At 45.6% G+C, this 22,780-nt stretch overlaps 1 protein-coding gene across 27 annotated transcripts in view; it reads right to left on the bottom strand.

Moving 5' to 3' along the window:
• Window positions 1-7,915: 7,915 nt before the first annotated feature.
• Window positions 7,916-22,780, bottom strand: part of JAKMIP3 (Janus kinase and microtubule interacting protein 3) — a 75,469-nt gene continuing 60,604 nt past the window's right edge. For 8 of the 27 annotated variants that reach the window (XM_074591471.1, XM_074591460.1, XM_074591462.1 and 5 more), the window contains 12 exons: window positions 21,148-21,231; window positions 19,348-19,410; window positions 18,925-19,023; window positions 17,847-17,945; window positions 17,698-17,757; window positions 15,202-15,267; window positions 14,680-14,748; window positions 14,505-14,582; window positions 10,792-10,995; window positions 10,381-10,446; window positions 9,365-9,406; window positions 7,935-8,787 (listed from right to left, as the gene is read on the bottom strand). In XM_074591471.1, the coding sequence (XP_074447572.1) occupies window positions 8,533-8,787; window positions 9,365-9,406; window positions 10,381-10,446; window positions 10,792-10,995; window positions 14,505-14,582; window positions 14,680-14,748; window positions 15,202-15,267; window positions 17,698-17,757; window positions 17,847-17,945; window positions 18,925-19,023; window positions 19,348-19,410; window positions 21,148-21,231 (1,185 nt within the window). In that variant the 3' untranslated portion in view covers window positions 7,935-8,532. Of the gene's footprint in view, window positions 8,788-9,364; window positions 9,438-10,380; window positions 10,447-10,791; window positions 10,996-14,504; window positions 14,583-14,679; window positions 14,749-15,201; window positions 15,268-17,697; window positions 17,758-17,846; window positions 17,946-18,924; window positions 19,024-19,347; window positions 19,411-21,147; window positions 21,232-22,780 lie in introns of all 27 variants that reach the window. The other 19 variants (XM_074591484.1, XM_074591476.1, XM_074591478.1 and 16 more) reach the window with 7 other exon arrangements.

Genomic DNA, 22,780 nt, shown 5'->3' with positions numbered 1-22,780 from the left:
GTCAAATATTCATTATTCTCACCTAATTATCTAACCAAATTGTGAGTCTTCCCAATACATCAAAACAAAACCTTCAAAATACATGTTTATGCTTACATATATGCACATTATCTGGAAAGAATACACGATGTCCATGATATCATAGGATACCTCAAGTTGGAAGGGACCCATAAGGATCATTGAGCCTATGACGATACATACGATACTATCAAACAGTTGTACCACTTCTTCAGGCCTATTACATGAAATCTTTGTGAAGGAAGAGCATGAATTCACCAAAAGTTGTGCCTATCAGCACTGTGAACTAGTCATAAAAAATCAAGTTTAATCTGGCTAATTTGGATTTAAGCTCAAGATTTGATTCTCCAGATAATATTTGAGTGTTTTGTTGTGCATCTCGGCTCTCTATCAGAAGTGAAAGGATGAGGTCCCCGACAGGAACCAAGAAAAGGTTCCTGCTAATTTATGCTAGAGTGTGCTCAAAAAAATATTTTTTCCTTCCTTTGCTATTATAACAAGTATAATGATTTCCTCAAAGGTTTTGGCTGCTGCAAGCCTTGCAAATTAATGCTAGGCGTATGTAAATGTATTTGTATATGTATGCAGGGGGTGTGTACACAAACATATTTATTTACAAATATAATGCATTTTTTAAAAACATTTCACTTTATAGTAGATTTTTCAGCTAATTAATTCTTCAGGCTAATACTGAGTTTGGTACATTATAAAAATCTGTGTCCTTATGATTTACAAGAACATGGCAAGAATAAAATTAAGGGCAAGAACAGTTCGGAGTTAATGACAACCGAATCTGCTATGCCTGGGAGTGCTTTGGAAAATGAATGATTAAATGAATGATTATCTTTAAGAACAGCTCCGTGGACCAGGCTTTTACAATGCAAATCCCAGTTCTGTATGGAGCTATGCTGAATGTGCAGTTCAATTATAATTACCGATTTGTTGGTTTTCCCTAACAAAACCCCACCGTTGCTGAGAAGACAGAGATGTGAAAGAAGCAGTCACTGCGGAGCGAGCCTGGTCCGTGAGGCACGGCAAGACACGCTCAGTTTATGTAGAAACGTCTCGGTGGGGGGTTGTTCCAAACTATGGGCTCTGTCGGGAGCGTGCCTCCAGTTTTCTTTCCAAGAGGAAAACATGGGATGGAAGCTCCCGGCATCTTGAGGGGGAAGCAGACACGACACAGGGCCGCTGCTGCTGCGCGCAAATTTACAGGGTGTTTACACTCCGAGAAAACTCTTTGTACTCCTCACAGAGATAGGAACAGGCCTATTAATGATGCTGTACATCATTACCACTACAACAAAACAGGAACGTGGGCCCCTCGATGGTAGACAGAGTAAGGAATTGTCCCAGGTGAAGAACTGCCCTTGCGTAACCTGCCCAGGAAGCACAACAGAAGTTACTGCCACCATAAACCAGATGCTCTGCTCAGGAGGAAAAGCTCAGCAGGTCTGCCTCTAGTTGTTTTGCTGTGGGAGTTCGCAAAACAGAAACCAGCAGCCTCCTCGCAAGCCGAGTCCTCCTCATGATCAAAGAGCTCCCCCAGACGCGCCTCAGACCTGCGCTGTGCCGAAGCTGTCCTGAAGCACCAGACACAACGTGATTCCTGCCCGAGGACCTCCGTCTCATCTCATCTCATCTCACCTCACCCGGGAATTCGGACCGACATTGTCATTTCTATGCATTTCAGTCTCTAACATCCCCTGAAACATTAAAGCAGAAATACCGTGCAATGACACACTCTACACTTTTATATAAATTGACTATTATTAATCTGCCGGAAAACACTTTATTATTACTGAGCCAAATTCTGCTCTTTACTGAGATCAAGAAAGGTAGCCAAGATTTACAGCATAGTAAAAATGAGCAGCCTTTGACTCATTTTCTCTATATCTTTCCACGAATGCCGTTTGCTCATTTGGAGCCTTCTTAAAGCCTTGGGTTTTCCCTACTCAGTTCACTTTAAACCAAGATGTTTTGGGTCTTCCTGCACAGCAAAGACTTGTCAATTAGCATTCTGGTAATGTAGCTCATTAGCCTTATCTCCACACCCCTATGAAGAAAGCCATTTACAGCCCCTTTCAAAATGCCTGAGTATATACATATATACACACAGAAGGCAGCCGATAAAACATTACAGGAAAATTTAAGCTCCAGTAGCTCATCATCTCCCCTGTGGTTCGTTTCTGGAAAAACATGCTGCTGACCTTAAAAAAACCCAATCTCTTCTGCCAACTAAAGCACACCAATAAAAAAGCAGCTTGATTATGGGATCAATGCATACAGAAATGTAAAGAAAAGTAATAATCTACCAAACAAGCAGGCTGACGTGGAGAGGTGCAGTAGAAGTGACCCCAGCAGGAGCTCTGCAGGCGTTTGCTGCAGCGCACACCCGCACACATGGCCCTCAGGCATGTAAAAACATCAGATTCTGCAGATTTGCAGTTGGTATTTCTAATTGCTGCCTATAGTAGGAAATATATTGTATATTCTTTCTTAGAAATGCTAAGACCACTCCTAAAAAGAATTTCTCCTGATGTAAGACATACCAAGGGCTAAAGGATCTGAAAATAGCTGGGTCTGAGCTGGCTGGCCACGGGGACCCTAAAGCTGCCCTACTGCTGCTCAGCATCACTGGCCATTTGGTGGGAGAGGCATCTCCCCGCGCTCCTCCAGCACGTGCGGTTCCACACGCGCCAATCAAACATGGCAACCCTCTTCTAGACTGGGGTCCTTCTGGCACTGAAAAAATGTAAATAATCTTCTTTTAGTATTAATATTTTCAATGTTTTAATTAAGATTAAAATAATTAAGCTTGTGATTACAGTACTCTATTCTATTACCAAGAGGAACCCTTACAGTCATGAATCGACCTGGATCACCGCCCAGACGTGACCCTTCTCCTCCGAGGGAGTCTCTCTCTGTGAGGGGAGCACAGGACCTGGTCTGCTCATTCCAACTTTATCTGGGTCAGTCTTCAGCCCAGGTTAACCTGACGTAACGCCTCGAATCTACTTATCAGAAGGAATTTAGTTACAAAAGATACTGTGCGGTCATGACGGGTAACTACTCCTCCTCCCCAAACGCAGACGTTGATGGACTCCTTCAAGGACCAGACTCACAGCTCTCCATTTTACATAGATGTACACACACAGAGGGTCTGATATTAGCTAAAACTTCTTAGCTATGAAGGGAATAATTGCACCAATACACTGGAAAGCACAACCTAACAGCCTGCTCTGGGTCCTTTGACAACTTTTCTGACTCAAACAGCTATTGCCAGGAAGAGCAGGGGGGTTATTGCCCACACTGTACAAACCCCCATCACTTCTGCAACAAAGCGCTGCCCACCCCGACCACGGAGAAATTCTGTCTGTGACCACCTCCCGCTCGGCAGAGCTGGCTGCGGGCAACAGCGTTGTGCAGGAAGCTTCTAGACAGCAGAAAAAATAGGGAACAGGGAAAATTATCTTCTGAAACCCAACAGCATCGTGTCCTGAGCAATTCCAACCTGAGGGACAGGTTTCCTTCTGATGATATGCAGGGTCTTAAGGGTTTCTACCTGAAGCCTGAAAGCCTTCTGGCCAGATATATGAAATGTGAGTCTAATGCTGGGATTCAACTCCCAAAGTTCATTTAGGATTCAACTGAATATATGCTTAGACACGTGCCACTGAATTCCCAAAGCACATGCATTCAAGTACGAGCTTGTGCATCAAGTACAGATTTCCCTTGCACAAACCTGGGCTTCAGCAAGTGGCATCTCGTTTTCTGGAACCCCCCAAGATGCCTGTAAGTGCTCCGACCCGTCACAGAAAACCAGAAACGTGCTTCTTTCCAGACATAACCTACGTAAGCAGAAACGCAGAAGCATTCAGGTCCAAGTTTTCAGGAAAATGTGCATTTGCTTTAGCTTAGAGCCCAATGCTCTGTCATTTGCATATTTCAAAAAGGAGACACTAATTACTGCATTTGTCAATTAACGGCCTCTCTGCAGCAGAACCTACTTCCACGTCTGACCGAAGAAAGAGCAGGTTTGTATGACAGAACAGTACCGTACAGTTCCCAAGTAGAATTCTTTAAAAATGCTACTTATTTTTATCAGATATTATTTCTTTTGAATAAACAAATATAAAAAAGAACTATAATAAATGTTAATATTTTTATTTAAATAAGATAATTGGGAAAACAGGAATTTTGGGGTGCTCAAGCCCTTCTATAAATGCAAAACCTAATTTCAAGAAAAATTTCTCTTAGTTTAACTGACAACTTATCGATTTGGAAACTCGGGAGTGCCACGTACCGCTGGGAGTCCCCAAACTCCGGTATGACGTCAACACGCGCTACAAAACAACCAGGATAACTGCCTAAAGCAGCTTCCTAAACCTGCCCAACCCAACAAACCCCGTGCTAAAGCGGCAGCTGGTAGCCCCAGCACGCCCCATTGCCCAGCCAGCACGCCCCATTGCCCAGCCAGCACGCCCCATTGCCCAGCCCCGTTTGCCAGCAGCCCCCTCCGCTGGCCCGGCCCGCCGATGCCCCCCCGGCCCCCCTGCAGACGGCAGCGCTTCGGCAGCGCAATGCAAACTAGGGGCCTAATTAATGCATACACAGTGTGTTTATCAAATACTCGAAACTGCAGCTTTCCCTGTGCTTACACACACATATGTCTTTATACACACGCACACACGTATATGCATTTATACACACGTATATGTATTTATACGCACACACATGTACCTATACATGCACACGTATTTGTATTTATACACGCACATATATGTACCTAGACACACACACATATGTATTCACACACACACGTATATGTATTTATACACACACACGTACCTATACAGACACACGTATATGTATTTATACATGCACATATATGTACCTAGACACACACACATATGTATTCACACACACGTATATGTATTTATACATGCACATATGTGTACCTAGACACACACACATATGTACCTAGACACACACACATATGTATTCACACACACATATATGTATTTATACACACACATATATGTACCTAGACATACACACGTATATGTATTTATACACGCACATATGTGTACCTAGACACACACACATGTACCTAGACACACACACATATGTATTCACATACACGTATATGTATTTATACACGCACATATGTGTACCTAGACACACACACATATGTATTTACACACACACACGTATATGTATTTATACACGCACATATATGTACCTAGACACACACATATATGTATTTACATACACACACGTATATGTATTTATACACGCACATATATGTACCTAGACACACACATATGTATTTACACACACACGTATATGTATTTATACACGCACATATATGTACCTAGACACACACACATATGTATGTACACAGACATATACGTACGTATACACACACACACGTATTTACGGAGACACACAGGACAATGTCATTAGCACAAGGCTGAGAAGCGCAGCAGCCCCGCACTGAGAGAAGCCCAGAAAAAGGCACTCACTGAGCCTTGACTGCCCTCCTGTGCCAGGGCCACCCAACGCCACTGTCCTGCGCTGCCCCAGCACCCCGTGATCCCTATTCCATACTTCTCCCTCCCTTTCCCATTTCTCCAGAGCGCACCAGCCCCCTGCTGGGAAAGGCTGTGGAGGACCCCCCCTCGGCTCCCTCCCACCAGCTCCCACCCACCGCCTCGGCCCTTGGCCAGTGCCGGGAGAGCGTCCGCACTGGGATTCCCGATGCACATCAGCACTGCCGGAACAACGACGCGTAGGTGTGCTAAGGTGTGATAACAGTATTATCCTGGAAGCCTCTAGTCAGAAGCACTCATTGAGATTTATCGGCTCAGAGTCGATTGACTTGCCAACCCCATGCGTAAGCATTTATTTTTCTTTAGCGAGTGCCTGAAATGTCCCCAACGTAGCGACACAGTCTGAGAGCTGGGGGCTCACCACGTCCTGCCAGCGCTCCCCGAAAGGCCCAGCCACCTCTCACAGGACAGACAGACTTGGGTAGGTCTTTCTTCTTGGTTTCAGTTTGCCATCTTTGTAAATCTGTTCTTGTTTTTCAAAAGCTCTCCCATTGTCATATACTCAAGCATTGCCTGATTTAAATTATTTCCCTCCTTTGACTGTGTTAAGGTTCTTTTTTGGGTTACTAAACGCATGGATCTCATTGATCTTACTGCCCAGGAACACCAGCCCCTCGGAGACTGGTGTGACACTGGCAGCCACCGAGGGTTTGGACCCCTCTCGGAACGCCAGCAGGGCTGAGGTGTCCGGCTGCAGGGCTGGAAGAAGAGTAGGCGTCATCTAACCCCGAGCACAGGTTACCTCAGCAAGACCACGTAAGACAAGTAACTTCTCAGACTCCCCGCGCGCACCCCTCTGTATATCCTGTGTCCGACTGATTACAAAAGCAGCAACCCTATCAGAGCAGCACATCAATAACCTTAAGATCGGAGAGGTGTTCAAGCTCAGACTGGATGGACATTCTGCTTAGAAAAACTATTTGGGGGGGAGGGAAGAAGAAAACTGATGGGATGAAGTACAGAGAGACGATTCCTACTTTAAAGCAGCATGAGTCCTGTGAGAAGTACTGGATATAAGAAGTGTAACGTTAAGAGGTGCTGGGACAGCCCCAACAAACCAAAAAAGGCCTCCGAGCCCTGTGGCGAGTGCTCCAGTTCACCCAACGCTTTGCCTGGTGACTGAGCCATCCTGAGCATTAGCCGCAGGAGGGCCCAGGGAACTGAAGTTCTATGCCAGCTGGTTATATTTTGGAAACTTCAGTATTTTCCCTCATTTGGGGAGGGAGACAACGGAGCCCAGCAAGCACAAGTCTTTCCAGGCATGCCAGCCTCCCCCAGGCTGTGGTAGCAGCGATTTCTCGTCAGCCATCTAGCTGGGTTCTGGTCCCCCATTTAACGTCCCTCTAGTCTTAAATATTCTTGAAAAAAGGCAACTTCAGCAGTGCGAGGGTGACTGCTGAGACTGTCCCCATCACGTTTACCAGCCAAGTAACTCATTACCAGCATGAATTAGAAAAAAATTAAATGAAATTGTGACTTAAAATACTTTTCTGAACACTATTTGTCTTTTCATTCCAAACTGAAAAATATTTTCATGTATTGCATTTAAAATATACATTTTTAAAGTACCATGACTGCTTGCGGTTCACACAAATTGGACAGTGCGTTTCATTTAGTACTTTTTGTTAAGTGACCACTGATCTAAAGCGATAAAGTTAGCACTTGTCATTACATCATACTGAAATTCAATACCTAAATTACTAAAGTAAAAGAGAGAGATAAATAAATAATGTTTACATAAAGCCTTTGCTAATTTCAAAGTTTTCTCTGCATTATCATTAGAAACATTTTAACTCGTGCAAGAGGGACTAACAGCCATGCCAAGGACGTCACGCAGTACACATAATTATACACCAAGTTGGTTTCCCGTTAACCAGGCTCACCTGTCCGCAGCTCTGGTTTCGCTTCCTGCCCCGTGCTGCCAAGGGAGGGGCAGTTCCCACCCGCGTCCTGCCCTCGGGGACCTTGGTGACACCGCAGCCATGGGAAGCTGCGGACGGCAGCGTGTTCTTGCCCCTTCTCGCCAGCCCCGGGTTCTCGCGCTCGGCTGCAGCTCCCATATGGTGACTCACACTGGTGGGATTTCTTCCGGATTTTCCCTCCTTCACCTGTCTTTCTGGAGGATCCATTTCTCCTTCCCGGCTCCTGCGCCACCTCCAGGGCTCGGGCTCTGCGGTCCTTGTGCTCCCTTGTCCCAAGGTAACATCTTCTGTTGCCTTTGGCTGCCTGCCCGAGCCCAGCGTGTGCGGATCAGGGATGACGTGTTTTCCATTCACTCTTTTCTGGGTTGATCTTTTTGTTGGGACAGTGTTAAGTCTTTTCTCGTCATTTAGGGACAGCAAATTATAAATTATTGTGCCATTTTTCTCATCGTGCTGTGGGCCACGGTCTACTGAAAACTTCCCCCAAAATTAAAACTTGATTTCCTGGAGGGTTCAAACATACCTCAAAAAACCTTCAGGTTTTTCCCTAAAACTGGGCTTGCGGGACGTTCAACCAACCATTGGCCATACCCTGTGCTATGAAGAAATACCTTGGAACAAAACACTTCATTTTCATTCACGTTTATCTTTTTGTGACTTACTCCTCTGGAACTCTTCCTAAAATCTTCTTCCAAGACAGATTTTTAAATAACTATGAATAACAAATATAAATGCGTGACATATAAAACAGGACACGGGCACTTCTACAGAGAAGCAATGTACTACCTGCTTAGCAGGGAACCAAAGTCTATTCAGTTTATCTGAATTAGTATACTGCTCCGTCAGTAAGGCTGAGAGCTAGTTCAAGCAGCAGAGCCAGGACTTCCACTGAAAGTTAGTTCAAGCAGCAGAGCCAGGACTCCGGGAAGGAGCCTGTGGCTGGAGGGGAGGGAGGGGGTTTTTGGCTTTCTTCTGTGTCAGCTTAGTTCTAGCTTTTCAAAATGCTCGGTCAGAGGGGCCAGTGGTGCAGGCGCCACCTGTGCAGAGACTTCCACGTCCCCTAGTTCAGCTTCAGTCTGAAAGGAGGAGAAAGATTGCACCTTCCATCGCCGGTAGCAAAATGTGAGAGATATTTGGAGTTTTTGAAATGGCAATGTCTCTTTTTGTGTCTCGGTAATCAGTGCTGTCTTCCTGTCAGTGACAGTAGAAGCAATTCTAGCTCCCTCCGTTGGCTGAAACAAGAAAAAGATATAAAAACATGGATCAAAAAAAAGTCTTATCTGGGCAAAAAAAACATGCATGAAATTTCTGTAAGGTTTATATTTATACCTATCTGTTTGAATTGTACAACTGATAAAAAAGGATTTGTGCTGTATTCTATTGCCTTTGGTGACTAATCGGGAATGCCCCCCTCAGTGCCATCAATGTGGTGATTTCTACGACCTCCGGCAGCACAAACAGATTGGCATTTTAACTCCTATTGACACGGGAATAAAGGCGGGGCTGGGCAATATCTAGGGCCCTAAGGCATGATGCTGGGAGAAACACATTCATAAACGTCATGTCTCCACCCAAACCATCCTGGGTTTTTAGCCTGAAGCCAGGACGAGCTAACGCAAGGGGCCTGATCCAGCTGTGAGCGTGTCGGCCAGCCCAGCTGGGCAGGGAGAAGGAGCAGGGATTTCCATTTTCGGGCTATCTGGGGCACCCAGGAGACCCCCCAATACTGCTGAGGCCTGAGCAGCAAAGGGAAGGCTCTGACGCTTTGCAAAACAAAGAGGGGAAACCAGAGGTGATCCGAGGGCTTACCTTTTGTGTGTGGCCTGAAGGACTATGACCAAAGAATGAAAGCTAAAGAGAAAAATAAAAACAAAAATAAAAACTGAAAAGGGGAGGGAGGAGAGGAAAAAATGGAAGAGAAGAAAGAGAATAAGAGTTTACAGTGTGTTTAGCTGAGAAATAAGCCATGGTTACAGACAGAGTGCAACAAAACTCTGAGCTGAGAAGAAATATAAAGTGTGAAGCAAGGTCTGGGGCTCGGGGCTCGGCTCAGCTCAGCCGGAGCCCAGCAGCCCTCGGACTGACGAGAGCCATCTCCTGCCCCAGTGGAGCCCGGCCCAGTCACTGCCAAGGGCTCAGGAAAAACGGGGAGTAAAATATGAGCTGAATTCTTCTGATACCTCAAAGAACCCCGAACCGCTCACTGCTAAGGTTTGTGCTTGCTTTCAGGTGAAAGTCCGGCCCAGTCCCTGTTGTACCTGAGCAAGTTCTCCCATGGCAATTTCATCAGAAAGAGATTATTTCAGATGAGGGTAATTTTAGGGTAAAATTCAACAGGTATGGCTTGCCTGGAGAAAGCTCGATGACATTAACCACGGTGACAGTGACTGCTGTGGCTGCAGGAGGGGAGGGGAGAGGAAAGGGAGCCTCCTCTCTCCCCCCGGAGAAGGCAGGTCAGAGCAGATGCTGCAGATGGGAAGGAGACAAGATCCTTGGCTCCTTCCCTGAGCACATGCGAGACCTCATCCCTCTGATGCCCAGCAGCTCTCCATCCCCTTCCCAGGGCAGATGGACCCCGCCATCCTTGCCAAGTCCCGTGTTTCGGACTTTACCGAAGGATAACAGAAGGAAAGGTTCAATTTCAGTTGGTAACCTTTCCTTCTCAGAGGGACAATGCAAATGCGAAATGGTTTCCTGGAGCGCTCTCACGTTAGCTCACTGCGCTAACAAGCACAAACTTTTCATAAGATTGTTTTCTTAGCTGAGGTGAAATGAATATATGGTCATGTGCACATACAGTAACTGTTTCATCTGCATTACCTTACCTTTTCCTCTAACTCTTTTATTTGTCTTTTTTGGCCTTCAATTCTTTCTTCTAGCTCTTTAATTCTCTGTCAGATTTCAAATAAAAAAATATTTATTAACCAACCAAATACAGATGTACCCAGAAGACGCATTATTTTTGGAGATATAAATTGTATGTGCTGTGCTTCTAAAAAAATTGGGTTTTAAGCTGTAGATGAGTCCTCTGTGACTGTCACCACGTGTGACAAATTCATGAAAACCAAAATGCCCTGTTTGTAGGGATTATCCAAGGCAAATCAAACTCTGGCCCCAGGACCAGCCATTCCTGGTACAGCTCTGGGAGAAGAGGCTGGTGCTCACAAGTTCATTACGTTCCCATCCGAGGGACCGTCCCACCCCACACCCCGCCATGCCCGTGCACCAGAGCCTACCTGCTGTGCGTGTTGGATGAGCTCCATCCTTTCTCGCAGGATTTGGGCGTCCCTCTCCCGGAGCTCACTCATCACCTGCCGCTTCCATTGCTCTACGGCGCTCTTCAGTTTCTCTTTCTCCTCTTCTGAAAGAAGTTCGGAAATTTTGGCTCCAGCTTCTTGCTGCAGGGCATCATAGAGCATGGCTTCTAATTCCAGAATTTGCTAATCAAAAACAATATAAGGCTGTCAGCTTGACCTTGTCTCTGCTCGGATGAGGATTCTGTGAGGAACTGAAAATCCTACCCCGGTAAGGCAACGGGAGCGGGAGAGGGGTTGTGTGTGTGCTGAGCCTCCTGCACAGGACAGTGCGGAAAACTCAATCCAGGGGGAAAATACTTCAAGGTGCTTTTAGCTTGTGGGGCTCTGAGCAGCACTGGGCTGGGACGGCCCTGGGCCCAGCCTAGGCTGCCTCTCAAAAAATACATGGGTGTCAACGACTCCTTTCTAGATATGGGGAGATGGCTGTGGGGAGAAAGGGCAAAAAGAAAAAAAAAGGAAAGGGAAAAAAGAAAAAGGGAAAAGAGGTTCATATAAGTCTCATTTTGTGAGTTACAGGTATTTTTTAAATGCAATGTTCAGTCTCTCGGTACAACTCTCCCAGGTATTTCGTTTGCAGCACAGAGGATACGACAGCACCAGCTCATGCTCCTGCAGAAACGAACAACTCCCTGTTGTGTGCTTGCAGCATTTCGTACCAGGCAGCTTAAAATGCCCCATGTGAAGGTGTTTCCAGCACTTCCCTTGGCAGAGCTGTCAGCTCCAAGAGGCTTCACGCTCGAGAAAAATCTATCTGGTAGCTGGGCTCTGCTCCTGCAGTCTCAGGCTCCAGAGCCTCTGCTTCACTGCATCAGAAAACGTCTCTTGCACAGAGACGGGTGTACCCTCCAGATCTACTGAGATGTAGAAGTGTGTAGGGAAAGGGCTGGCAATGTTTCCCCAGCGTCATCGAGCCTGGTGCCCTTCTAGGGCAGGTGACCTTGCCAGACAATGTCTTCTGCTTCGAAGTCCAAGGTGAATGTTATTCCTTTGTGCAAGCCAAAAACCAAGGCAAAATCTTTTTCTGCAAGTTTGATATAGAGCAAGAGACAAAGCAGCAAATGATGGCACCTTTGCACACCCTCTCCAAAGCTGGTGGCATCTTGCAGAGCTCTCCGTGCTTCAGGAGACCACGACTGCTGCAATAGTGTGGTTTGAACCTTGCAGAGCTCTCCGTGACTTCAGGAGACCATGACTGCTGCAATAGTGTGGCTTGAACCCCCGGACGGGCTGTTTGAAGGTGCCATAGATGCTGCTTGTGACAATTCAGCTCAATTCAAAATCACCAAGTTTTTCTACCTGAGGCTGCTGGTGGTGTTTTCTTACTGTGCCTTAGCAGAGTCAGGACAGAAGAATGCAAGCATTTACAAGAACAATAACATCGCGCAGGAGTTATGGATACTGATGATAACGGAAAGAGTGCAACCATGGTATCTCTGGGGGGGAGACCAGATCAGATCTCAGAAGAAGATTCTGCTTTCACTTTTAAAAATAACGCCAACAGCCTTGCTAACCAGAACTGTTTCAACAAAATGCTGTTCTTTGAAACACGGATTTCTGTTGGGTCCCAAACCTCCACTGTACAGCCATTGGCCCTTCTGATTATACTGACTTGTGAAGAAAGAAGAGTGTGGGGAAATTCACGGTCTCCAGAGCAGCAACAGTGCCAGGAGTCTCTGCGTGAGCCAAGTGCTTCTCGGAGCAAAATCCCCCGCCAGCAACCAAAGGGAGTGAAAACCGTGCAAAAAGCTTAGCGGTTACAGCTGGTAATCTTGTTGGCTGCAGTTAGCGGGGGAAGATTAGCAGCTCCTCATCCCAAGGGGCACAAAGGAAACATGGGAGTGAAACAAATTATAGAAATCAAAAGAGCCTTTGCCACTTGAATTTTGGGGCAGAACAAAGCTTCCTCACTGCTTTCACGCTGCATTTGTGCCTGGGAGTAAAGCCCATCACTTTGCCAGGGGACACTTGTGCGATGCATTCAAAGAATACAGGAAGAAGCAAGTAACCCTCAGCTCCTTCAACATATTCATTACACTCTTCCTTCTAATGACCAAGAGCTCATTACGCTCTTCCTTCTCTACCAAGAGTTCATTACGCTCTTCCTTCTCTACCAAGAGCTACCAAGATGATTAGGGGGCTGGAACACCTCTCTTATGAAGAAAGACTGAGGGATTTGGGTCTCTTCAGGCTGGAAAAAAGACGACTGAGGGGGGATCTTATCAACGCTTATAAATACTTAAAGGGTGGGTGTCAGGAGGATGGGACCAGGATTTTTTCAGTGGTGCCCGGGGACAGGACAAGAGGTAATGGGCACAAACTTGAGCATAGGAAGTTCCACCTAAACATGAGGAGGAACTTCTTTACTTGGAGGGTGGCAGAGCCCTGGCACAGGCTGCCCAGAGAGGTGTGGAGTCTCCGTCTCTGGAGACATCCCAAACCCGCCTGGACGCGTTCCTGTGCAACTGCTCTGGGTGACCCTGCTCTGGCAGGGCTTGGACTGGGTGAGCTCCAGAGGGCCCTGCCAGCCCTATGATTCTATGATTCTCCACAAGCGGCAGTGCCAAGGAGCAGGTAGTTGTTGTTGGAGCCTTCGGTAAATTTGGGATCCTGGAACTGGAGATCCATCTCATGGACAGAGAGTGAGTGTCCGGCCGTGAGCCGGAGAGGTGCTGAGTAACCGACAGCCACGGCTCCATGTCTGAGCTCTCCTGCACAGTCCATGATGTTACCAGGAGTTTCAAGTGATCCCATGTGATTTTTACCACTCTGCTGCTGGTGCAAGTTTCCGCATACTCAGATGTATGGATCTGTTTCAGAATTCACCCAAGACCTAGAGGATCACCTCTCTCAGGGCTTATCTTTCAAGATGAATCCTACAGGCTCAGCCTTCGGCTGCACCAAACTGCTTCCCAGAACAGCTCGAGGCTGCAGGAGATAATCTTGTTTTAGGGCTGAGACCATAGGTAAAGGGGTCCAGGGTTTCCACTGTGCATAGTCATTGGTTCCAGATATAGCTCATCATTTGGCAAAATCAGTCTTAAAAATCATCCTTACAGGACAGGAAGCGTACTGAGTAAAAGCTCTCCCAAATGGCTGGAGATACAAATAAATAATAGGTGTCCAGAAAAAGAGGCATAAATACTCATTCCTGTGTAACTGCTCAAAATTGGAATGGAACTGAAAGAATGAGACAAATTGATATGAAAATTTATGCATTTATGTCTCTCGTGAGTATATATTGAACTTTTCTCTAACTGACCTGTAATCTAAGATCTAAGGAAACGTCTAGGCTAGAATCTCTATTTTGTAAGGAAAAGAGAAGTTACTGAAAATGTAACTTTCTTCTCAGTCATTTATTGAAACCTCTGCTAAATTAAAAGTTGTGTTTAATAAGTTAACGTTCAGGTCCTACTCCTGCAGGGACCACCCAAACCCAAGAAACTCTGTCTATAAGGAACTCGCTGTTAGCGCAGGGTACAGAGGATATAAAATTCAGCCTGTTTACTGCTCGGGTGACTCCACGAGCTGTCCTGTCCAAAGCACAGAGTTTTTCTATAGAGCACAGACTGCACATAATACGCAAAGTAAGTTCACCAAGATGTCGTAATTCAGCCAAGACTGATTTTCCTCACCTTGTGAGCTTGGTCCAAGGACTGTTTCCTGAAGTCGAGCTCATCATCCAGGTAGCCCTTCTGCTTGCTGAACAGCTCCTGGGGACAGAAGGAAGAGGCTGTCAGTGCAACCGCCCTGGTGCCACTGCTCTCCTGCCGCCTCTCCCACCGGCTCCTTCCCATCGTCTCCCGGTACCTTTTCATTCTCAAGATCCAGCATCTTCTGCTGCAGCGCAGACTCCGTCACCTCTATCTGCTGTAGCCACTGTGCACAGAAACAGAGATGGAGTGCGTAAGCTGAAAGAGCAGCGGCAGCACGCCTGCGCACGCAGCTTTCACTGCGACTCTAGGGCGCGCCAGCACCCCCTGCAAGTACTTATTTAAAATCACTAAATAAAAGAGGAAAAATTAACTTTATTATTACATCTTTGCTTTTATACATATTGGTAATGGAAAACAGCATTATTTCAAAGCCTAGCCATTTACCTTCTAACATAATTTTGCTAATTAACATTTTAAAATAAGCAATGTCTGTCTGTATTGCCTGAAAGCTACCTTTATTTTGACAAAAACTAGTGTAAGTATAATTCCACATAAAGAATTGGGGCATTTTGATAGTGATGAAACTATCCTTTCCATCACCAGTGTCTTCAAGTGAGCTGCCCTGAGAGGGACAGATGCTTTCCTGACAGGCGTTGACTGAGGCAGTTGTCATTACCTTTTCAGCCAGCGTGAGAACTGTCCTTGCTTGTATGACAACTACTTGCTCTTCGTTGCTCAGATTCTGCACCAAAAGCAGAATATAATTACAACAAATCCCAGTGCCTTGGTACTAATCCACTACTTGGGCTACTGCTTGTTAAACAAATATGAAATTAAAATATGTTCAAGGAACAATAAACTAAGGCAAAAAATATTAGTATTGCAATGCAACATTGTTGTAAAAATGATTGTAACTCTTCATGCTGAATTGTTATCATACATATAGTTAATTCTTCTAAAATCCCCACATTTACCAAAAAACAGGTGTTGACCCTGGATCTATTTTTCCCCCAAGAGGGAGTAAGCACACAGTTACACAAGACAAAATCAAGCTTAGCGCAACGTGCCACTATGAAAAGAGATGCAATCTGAAGTCCTCTGTGTTCTGTTACATGTACAGTAGGTTAATACACAATCCTTGTTCCACACGGCCAAAAGTCATGATTTTGGAAAACACTTGTTAAGATGTTAGTTTTTCAATTCATGTTTGGGGTTTTTTGTTGCTTTTTTTTAAAAAAAATGAAACCACTGAAACTATGTTTTGCATTTCATCCCAAACCTGGGTCTCCCTCTGTCCCCGCCGATGGTAGCAGAAGTGACCCCTTCTAGGCTGGGACCCGTATTTGCTCAGATCCAGAGAGCCGAGTCCGACCCACTGCTGCCAGGCACAGGAGGATGCGCCAGTCCCCGTGTCTTATTATTCCCCCAGGGTAATTAGGAAGGTGATAACGAAGGGTGACTGGGGTGAACTTCGACTTAATGCAGAAGGCTGCGACAGTGACAGTACTATCCGGCACAGGGTTGGACTAGATGACCCCCGGAGGTCCCTTCCAGCCCCTGTCATTCTGTGATTCTGTGGATGGGAAGAGCCCTGGAAAATTGTCTCTTCCATAAATGTCAGTAATTTTTTTTAAAAACAAGTTATGTTACATTAAAAATGAAACCATCCATACAGAGAACGAGCGGTGTTCTCTCCTGTGAGCCATCCCCTGTGTGTGGCAAGGGGAGGGCTTCTGTGTTCCTCAGCCCCGCTTCTCCGTGCCTGTCCCAGGGATGTCCTGCACGCCTCGGACCCTCGCTTCTGCTCTGCTCCTCGAGGTGCTCCCGCAAGGGCTTGCCTTACTGAAAGCAGTACTTAACTCATGACAGCTCTGCAGGAAGCAGCGAGTTGCTGCTGAGGGGCTCTGCAGAAATGCAAGTGAGAAAATGTGCAGAAAAGGCTGGAATCGCTTGCAGACAGGTGGGACACGGGTTCACTTTCCCACCCTCCCTAACAGCCAGACAGGACAACGTGCACCCACGGGGCAGAGTCTGCCATCGGTGGCTGAGGCTGTGATGTTAAACATTTGAAAACAAGAAAAAAACAAGCGATAATAACATCTACAGTTATCTTAAAGCTATCTGAGGTAAGAACTGTGAACTCCCCCTTGCGTTGTATCTGGAATTAACTGGTTGTATGTAATAGGAAGAAAAAAAAAAACCTGAGGAGGAAATAACATTATAGACTAGAAACCATTAATATAGTAAAGAAGCCAAGAGGAAAAGAAAGGGAACAGAAAACACGAGAAAAGCTGTCATTTTTTTGGTCCCTCTTTGTCTCCAAATTGCCTGTTTGGGACGCACAGGACTAACCTGACATCAGTAATGCCACTGAAGACAATATTAGCACAGGCATGAAAAGATTAATAGGTATTACCTTTCTACACATTAGCAGGGTCGGTCTCAGCTCATTTGCGAGTAAGCTTTTATGTATATTTTTTTTATTCTTTGCACACAGAAGATTTTAGGATTCTTCATATTTCTGCTAGTGTGAATATCATTAACTGCAGTGGGGAAGATTATTAATCGCTTCAGTGCGTTTCAGCTCCTCCACTAGCTCCTGGCCTGATTTTGTGGGGCAGAGTGTGCAGATGTCGGAGTGGGGACGTGGAAATAGCATGACCCAAGTGGTCTAACCAGAGAGGTGGCCACGAGGTACTTCCAGGCTGCCCGTGCCCCTGGGGCTGGCGTTTTTGCTGCTATCCCAACTGTAGAGAGGAGGGGGAGAGCTGGGGCAGCTCCTGGTTACCATCAAAGGTTTATGGGTTATTAGACAAAATTAAAATACACAGCTGCTAAAATGCAAAAGCAAAGCAAATGCAGAATAAGCAAATAAACAAACCTTGTGTGAACAGCAACCAGAAAAAAAAAAAAAGGCAAACCACACCGAAGTTTCAAAATGTTTCCAAATCATTGAAAATTTGAAAGCAATCTTGTGACACCAAGATCCCACATAGCACTGGTCAGACGGCTAATAACGAAATCTTAAAAAGCCAGAAAACGCTTAGCTGGTAGCCCAGTACGTTGAGCACAGGGAGGAGAGGTTGTGCAGTAGCAAACCAAGAAGGCTTTGCTAACTTAACACGAGGACAGATATTTACCAAAGCATGCACAATTTATTAAAGGAACATACACTTACGGCGTTATCCCCTAAAATGTCCAATTTTTTCATCAGCTCTGCTACTACTATGTCCTAACAAGAGAGAAATGGAAAACCAGGAGTCAGAACAGAGCGTCTGATTTCATTTAGGGAAGGGAAAGTACGAGACGAGGATCCCTTACCGTTACACCTTCTGCCTCGCAGTAGACCTGGAGAGGGCTTTTCCCCTCTGTAAAAGGACCGTGATGGAAATTGATGGCAGGCGATCGTCTTTCTCTCTCCTGAAATGACAATAATTGCTTGGTTACCCACTACGGTGTGTCACACATGGCAGCTTCCCCAAGAACTCGATAAATACAGTTTGGAAAAGACTCCCTCTGACTGAGCACGTCGCAAAGCAACGCTGTCGCAGAGTGCCATTATCTTGGGCACAGAGAGCACCAAAACCCTTCCTCCTGCACCCTGCGTCTGCTGCCACAACAGCCAGGAGCAAAGACGTTTCTCTGGCCAGCCCATGTGCTTTTGTGAGGGCACCGAGGGCTGACGCCTCCGCCTCACTGCAGAGCAGGGCAGTCGTACACAGTAACAGCGCTATTTCCCACGTGCTGCTTCATCGGGCACTGAGCAGGAGCACTTACCTATTCGTTTGACTACGCAATATATTTGAACAAAACTATATGCTTATACCTAGTGTAATATAAATAGCATTTAAATTTTTCCTGTAAGTGGCTGATTTGTTAATCTCTTTTTGGAGAATCTGGAAGACAGCTTCCAAGAGCTGATAGACTCTGTTTATTCAGGTAATGATACAGAGAAGAGAAGGCTCAGTGGAAAAACTGAGTGGTCTAGGCCACGCGATTCCTTCTCTGCACGTTTAGCATGAGGTGAAACACAGCAATGATTTTTGGCGATGAAAAAAAGTTCCTTTTTCTTTCCCACGTATGATCTGTTCTGGTTTTATCTCTGCATTTTCAGAACAGATGGAGTATAGTAAAATGTGTATCTACATCGTGAGCCAATCTTCTGCATCTTGAAATTACTTAAGTAGTAAGACTGCCAGAACAACTTCTCAAGAATACCGGTATTGATCCCTCGGTGTTTGTTTGGGTTTTTTTCCTGTTTTACCAAGCCCTTTGGTCTCATTCAGTGCAATGCAGCTCTTTAGAGTAAACGTGGGTGAGTTCCCACAGCTGCAGTGCCGCGGCCTCGGCTCGCGCAGCCCAGGGCGGGGGGGCAGGACCGCGGCTGCAACGTGCTCACTTCAAGCTCCAGGATCCTGAACTCCAGGAGCTCATTTTGATCCTTAACGTCCTGGACATCATGTTTCAAGCGAGCTTCCTCGGCTTCCATTTGTTTTATCTGCAAAATAAAGCAGCCCGTGTTAGCACTGTTTGCAGAGCGTCACTCGAGATGCGCCGTGCTCTGACACTGCTGGGGAGACGCCAGGGTGAGGGCGAGCGCTGAGGGATCGAGCCCACCCCTGGGGTCAGCGTAGGTGCGGACTGCAGCACCAGCACTGGGGAACACGGGGCTTTTCCCCACAGCCACGGCCTCGCACCGGGACATTTTATGGGGCAATAGGGAATGTCAGAAAACCGCTTTTTCTGGCAGGTTTATAAGGGTGTTGTTATTACACATGAATTATTTCCAGTAGAATAGAATAGAAATAGAAGCATTGAACACCTTTTCTACCAGTTCTTGATTTCTTCTGTACAACGCTTGCTTCTCCTCAATCCACTTCATGTCCTTGAAAAAGAAATGACCAATATTGTAGGTGAAGCTGGCAATGTTTAGCACATAGTAGCAAGTATTTCATTAAATCACACATCTAGAGAGAAGGGACAGAATAATATTGCATATGAAACTGTAATTCCATTATTTCCTATGATACAAAAGTTCACCCTTTTCGTCTTATTTTAACATCCTGTAGTATAAAATGGAACAGAAACACTCCAATGACTAAAACCAGCTTTCAGATAAAAGGTTGGTTTGTATAAAAGGGATATTTCTAGCTATGCAGTTACTACTAAATTTCAATTATACTGAATACGTATTTCTGAACAGTTGGCAAAATAAACCTTATTTTGAAACTAATTTCTTCATTTGATGGATATAAAAACCCACAAACCCGAGAACATTATTTATCAGTAAGGTTAAGAATAGTAAGAGGTTAAGCTGGAAAGGTAAGGATCAAATGATTTAGTATTATTTTAAAGTTGTTCTCAAAAAACATTTTATGTTTCTGGCTGGTTTTTTGGTTGTGGTTTTGTGGGTTTTTTTGGATTGAAAAGTAAGACCCAGGCTAGAAACAGCCTGGGGACACTTCTTGTATTTCCAGCTGGGGGTTGGATATTTGCAGTCTGCAATATTTCATTCTCAAGGCTACCCCAAGGCTCGAGGTGTGCCTCTCTCACCATCGCCCTGGGATGCCAGTGTGCGAGGTGGTTTTAAACACGTCCAATTTAAGGTGCCTTTTCCTCTTAACCTTTTCCTGTGTTATGCTACTGTCTGCACATCTCTGGACCGTGTAACCTCAGTGCCAGGACCGACTAGTTCACCCGAGCCACGAGGAGGAGGGTGTTGGGTGGTGGAGCAGAGGTGGCTTGAGTTCCCACCCCACCGCCGGGACGCTGCCTGGTCTGGGTGGTGTGGAGGTGGGCGCAGGATCCTCCTGCATCCGAGGAAGTGCCCTGCTGTGCTGTGAGCGTTCCGAGCCACGCGGCTCTGCAGGCAGGGGAGCAGAAATCCCAACACCATAATGCCTTTTCTGTTTGGGGAACATTACGAGGGAGATTTGTCTAACAGTAGCTAGGCAAGGACACCGAATCCAGGTACTCCTTTACCTGCTGACCTTGGCTTTCCCTTACTGTAGCATCTGTGCAGCACAGTGCCTCTCACGCAGGCATCCTCCGCTGTTGTCTCCGTTGTGCCGGAGCAAGTGAGGCATTAAGGCTGAGCTCAGCAATGATACATGGGACTTTAACGGGTGTTGGTTTCAGGAGCAGCATCTAAGCACCGATGGGGACTCAGGGCTTTGGGGACTGGTATCTGAGATAATAACACATGCCAATGTGGAGAGTGGGGGGTTCAAGAGCCCTTGTATGGCTGACTCTCCTTGAAACCAACTAGACCACATGTATTAAAAATGCTTTGTTTTCAATTAATTAACATGTTTACTGAAATAGTACTTGGCAGGTGACATTAATGTCTCCTAAATCAGGAGTGAGGTGGTGATGGGGGCTGTGCAGGGTAGGTCACTGCAGCACACACTGACAGGGACAGTAATTGCTTCCCTGGTACGTCTGCTTTGTATGGAATGAAACAGCTATTGAAAAGTCGCATCAGGATTATTCTATCCATAGACAAACACTCACTAGCATCTGCAGTATCGTATGGTAACATGATCAGGCACCTCTCCAGAGCCCCCTCCTGCCCTCAGCAGGAAGGCTGGAGAAAGGGCCGGCGTTTGGCCGCGTGCATTACCTGCCCCTGCTCAGCAAGAGCCTTCTCCAGGTCTTCTATCTGCGCCTGGGATCGGTGGATTTCCGCTTGGAGCTGCTCACGTGTCTGTAGGACACAAGGGAAAAAGAAAAAAAATAATAAATCAAACTTTCTCTAAAAGACAAAAGCTAACACAGGTATAAAAATACTTAAAACATCAAATACTTTTAAAAAATCATTTTTAAAGTTCTTTGGCAGAATAGATTTGCAGCTAAGCACATACTGGTAGTCATTAATCATAAAAAGAAATCTGTAAGATAGGATAATAATTTTGAGGCTGAAGTCAAGATTAACATAAAGAGCCTCCCATTAGGTAGACAGTAGGACAGCAAAACAGAAACGCCTTCTCACAGCTGGTTCTGACAGTCTGCAGCCAGCAGCCTTCCCTGTTCTGGAGAAAGGTGGTTAAAAAAGCCAGTGTAATGCAAAGATTTGTTTCTCCATGAAGACAAATTAAAACTATTATGTCACAATTCTGGGCACACCTGATTCCTTTATAATTTTGACAAGTTAAAAAGCTCAGAACAGACCCTACATATATAACACTACTAACTGGCAAACTGCATTCCTCCTCATGCGTTTAGTACCCTACCTTATGGTCTTACTGCACTGTGCGGAATTTTTTACTATTCTTATAGCCTCATGCTTATTTATATATACACCGTCTTCCTACGTGTGTTTTCTGGAGAGTAAACATAATAATTATTAGCTATTTTATTTGTTTAATACTGTTTTACAGAACATTTTCTTTCCTCAAACCATTTATCTGCTATTTATCTTGTTATTTATAATGAAAATGATCTTATTTATTTGCATTACCTGCATTGTTGTCTCTTTTGTCCTACTATGGAAAAAGTAAAATCAAGTGACTTTTCAAGTGAGGCATGTCTTGTTCCACTACAATTTTCTTTACCTGAGCCATTCCTAACACTTAAGAGCGGAGTGCCTGCTTCTGGGAACGTTAATTTTAATGCCGTTTGGGCATTCCGAGAGAGTGAGGTGGCCTGTGATTGCCAAACAGGGAGGTCGCTGGGAGACCAGGGATGCTGGGAGATACTCACCACCAGAGACAGTGGTGAAATTAACGGTTAATTCTTTGAATTATTCAGTGGAAAAAAGACCCAGACTAGTTATATATGTAGGAAAGCCAAAATATTACTGTAAAGATGGAATTCAGCTAGAGGAATTTATCTGTTTGCTTTATGTCTAATTGGAGCCAGGGAACCGCCCGCGGCTGGGACAGTCCCAGCTCGGTGGTACACGGTGCTGTGCCGCTGCTGGTGGAGGTGTCCCCGCCGGAGGCACCAGGTTGGGGGATGTGGGTATCTCCCAACATTGCCGTCCTTACCTTGAGCTACAGCAGGCGTTCCTGGGTAACACGCTCACCCAATGGATTTAGAGGCAAATTAAGACCTTGCAGCTACACTGCTCCTATTAGGCATTAAACTGTGAGCTCAGAACAGAACCTGTCCCTTTATTTACTATATTCACCCACGCATCCTGTGCATGGTAAGTCCTGCCAACTCCTTGTAATATACAACATACTCTTAACAAATGCAACCTTTTATGCCGGCTGTTTGAAGCTGCCTGGGCTGTGCGAGGCAGATAGGCATGC

The sequence above is a fragment of the Larus michahellis genome, chromosome 6, assembly GCF_964199755.1.
Source record: "Larus michahellis chromosome 6, bLarMic1.1, whole genome shotgun sequence".
Taxonomy (NCBI): Eukaryota; Metazoa; Chordata; class Aves; order Charadriiformes; family Laridae; genus Larus; species Larus michahellis.
The sequence above is the reverse complement of the archived record's forward strand: the minus strand, read 5'-3'. Positions and strand labels throughout refer to the sequence as shown.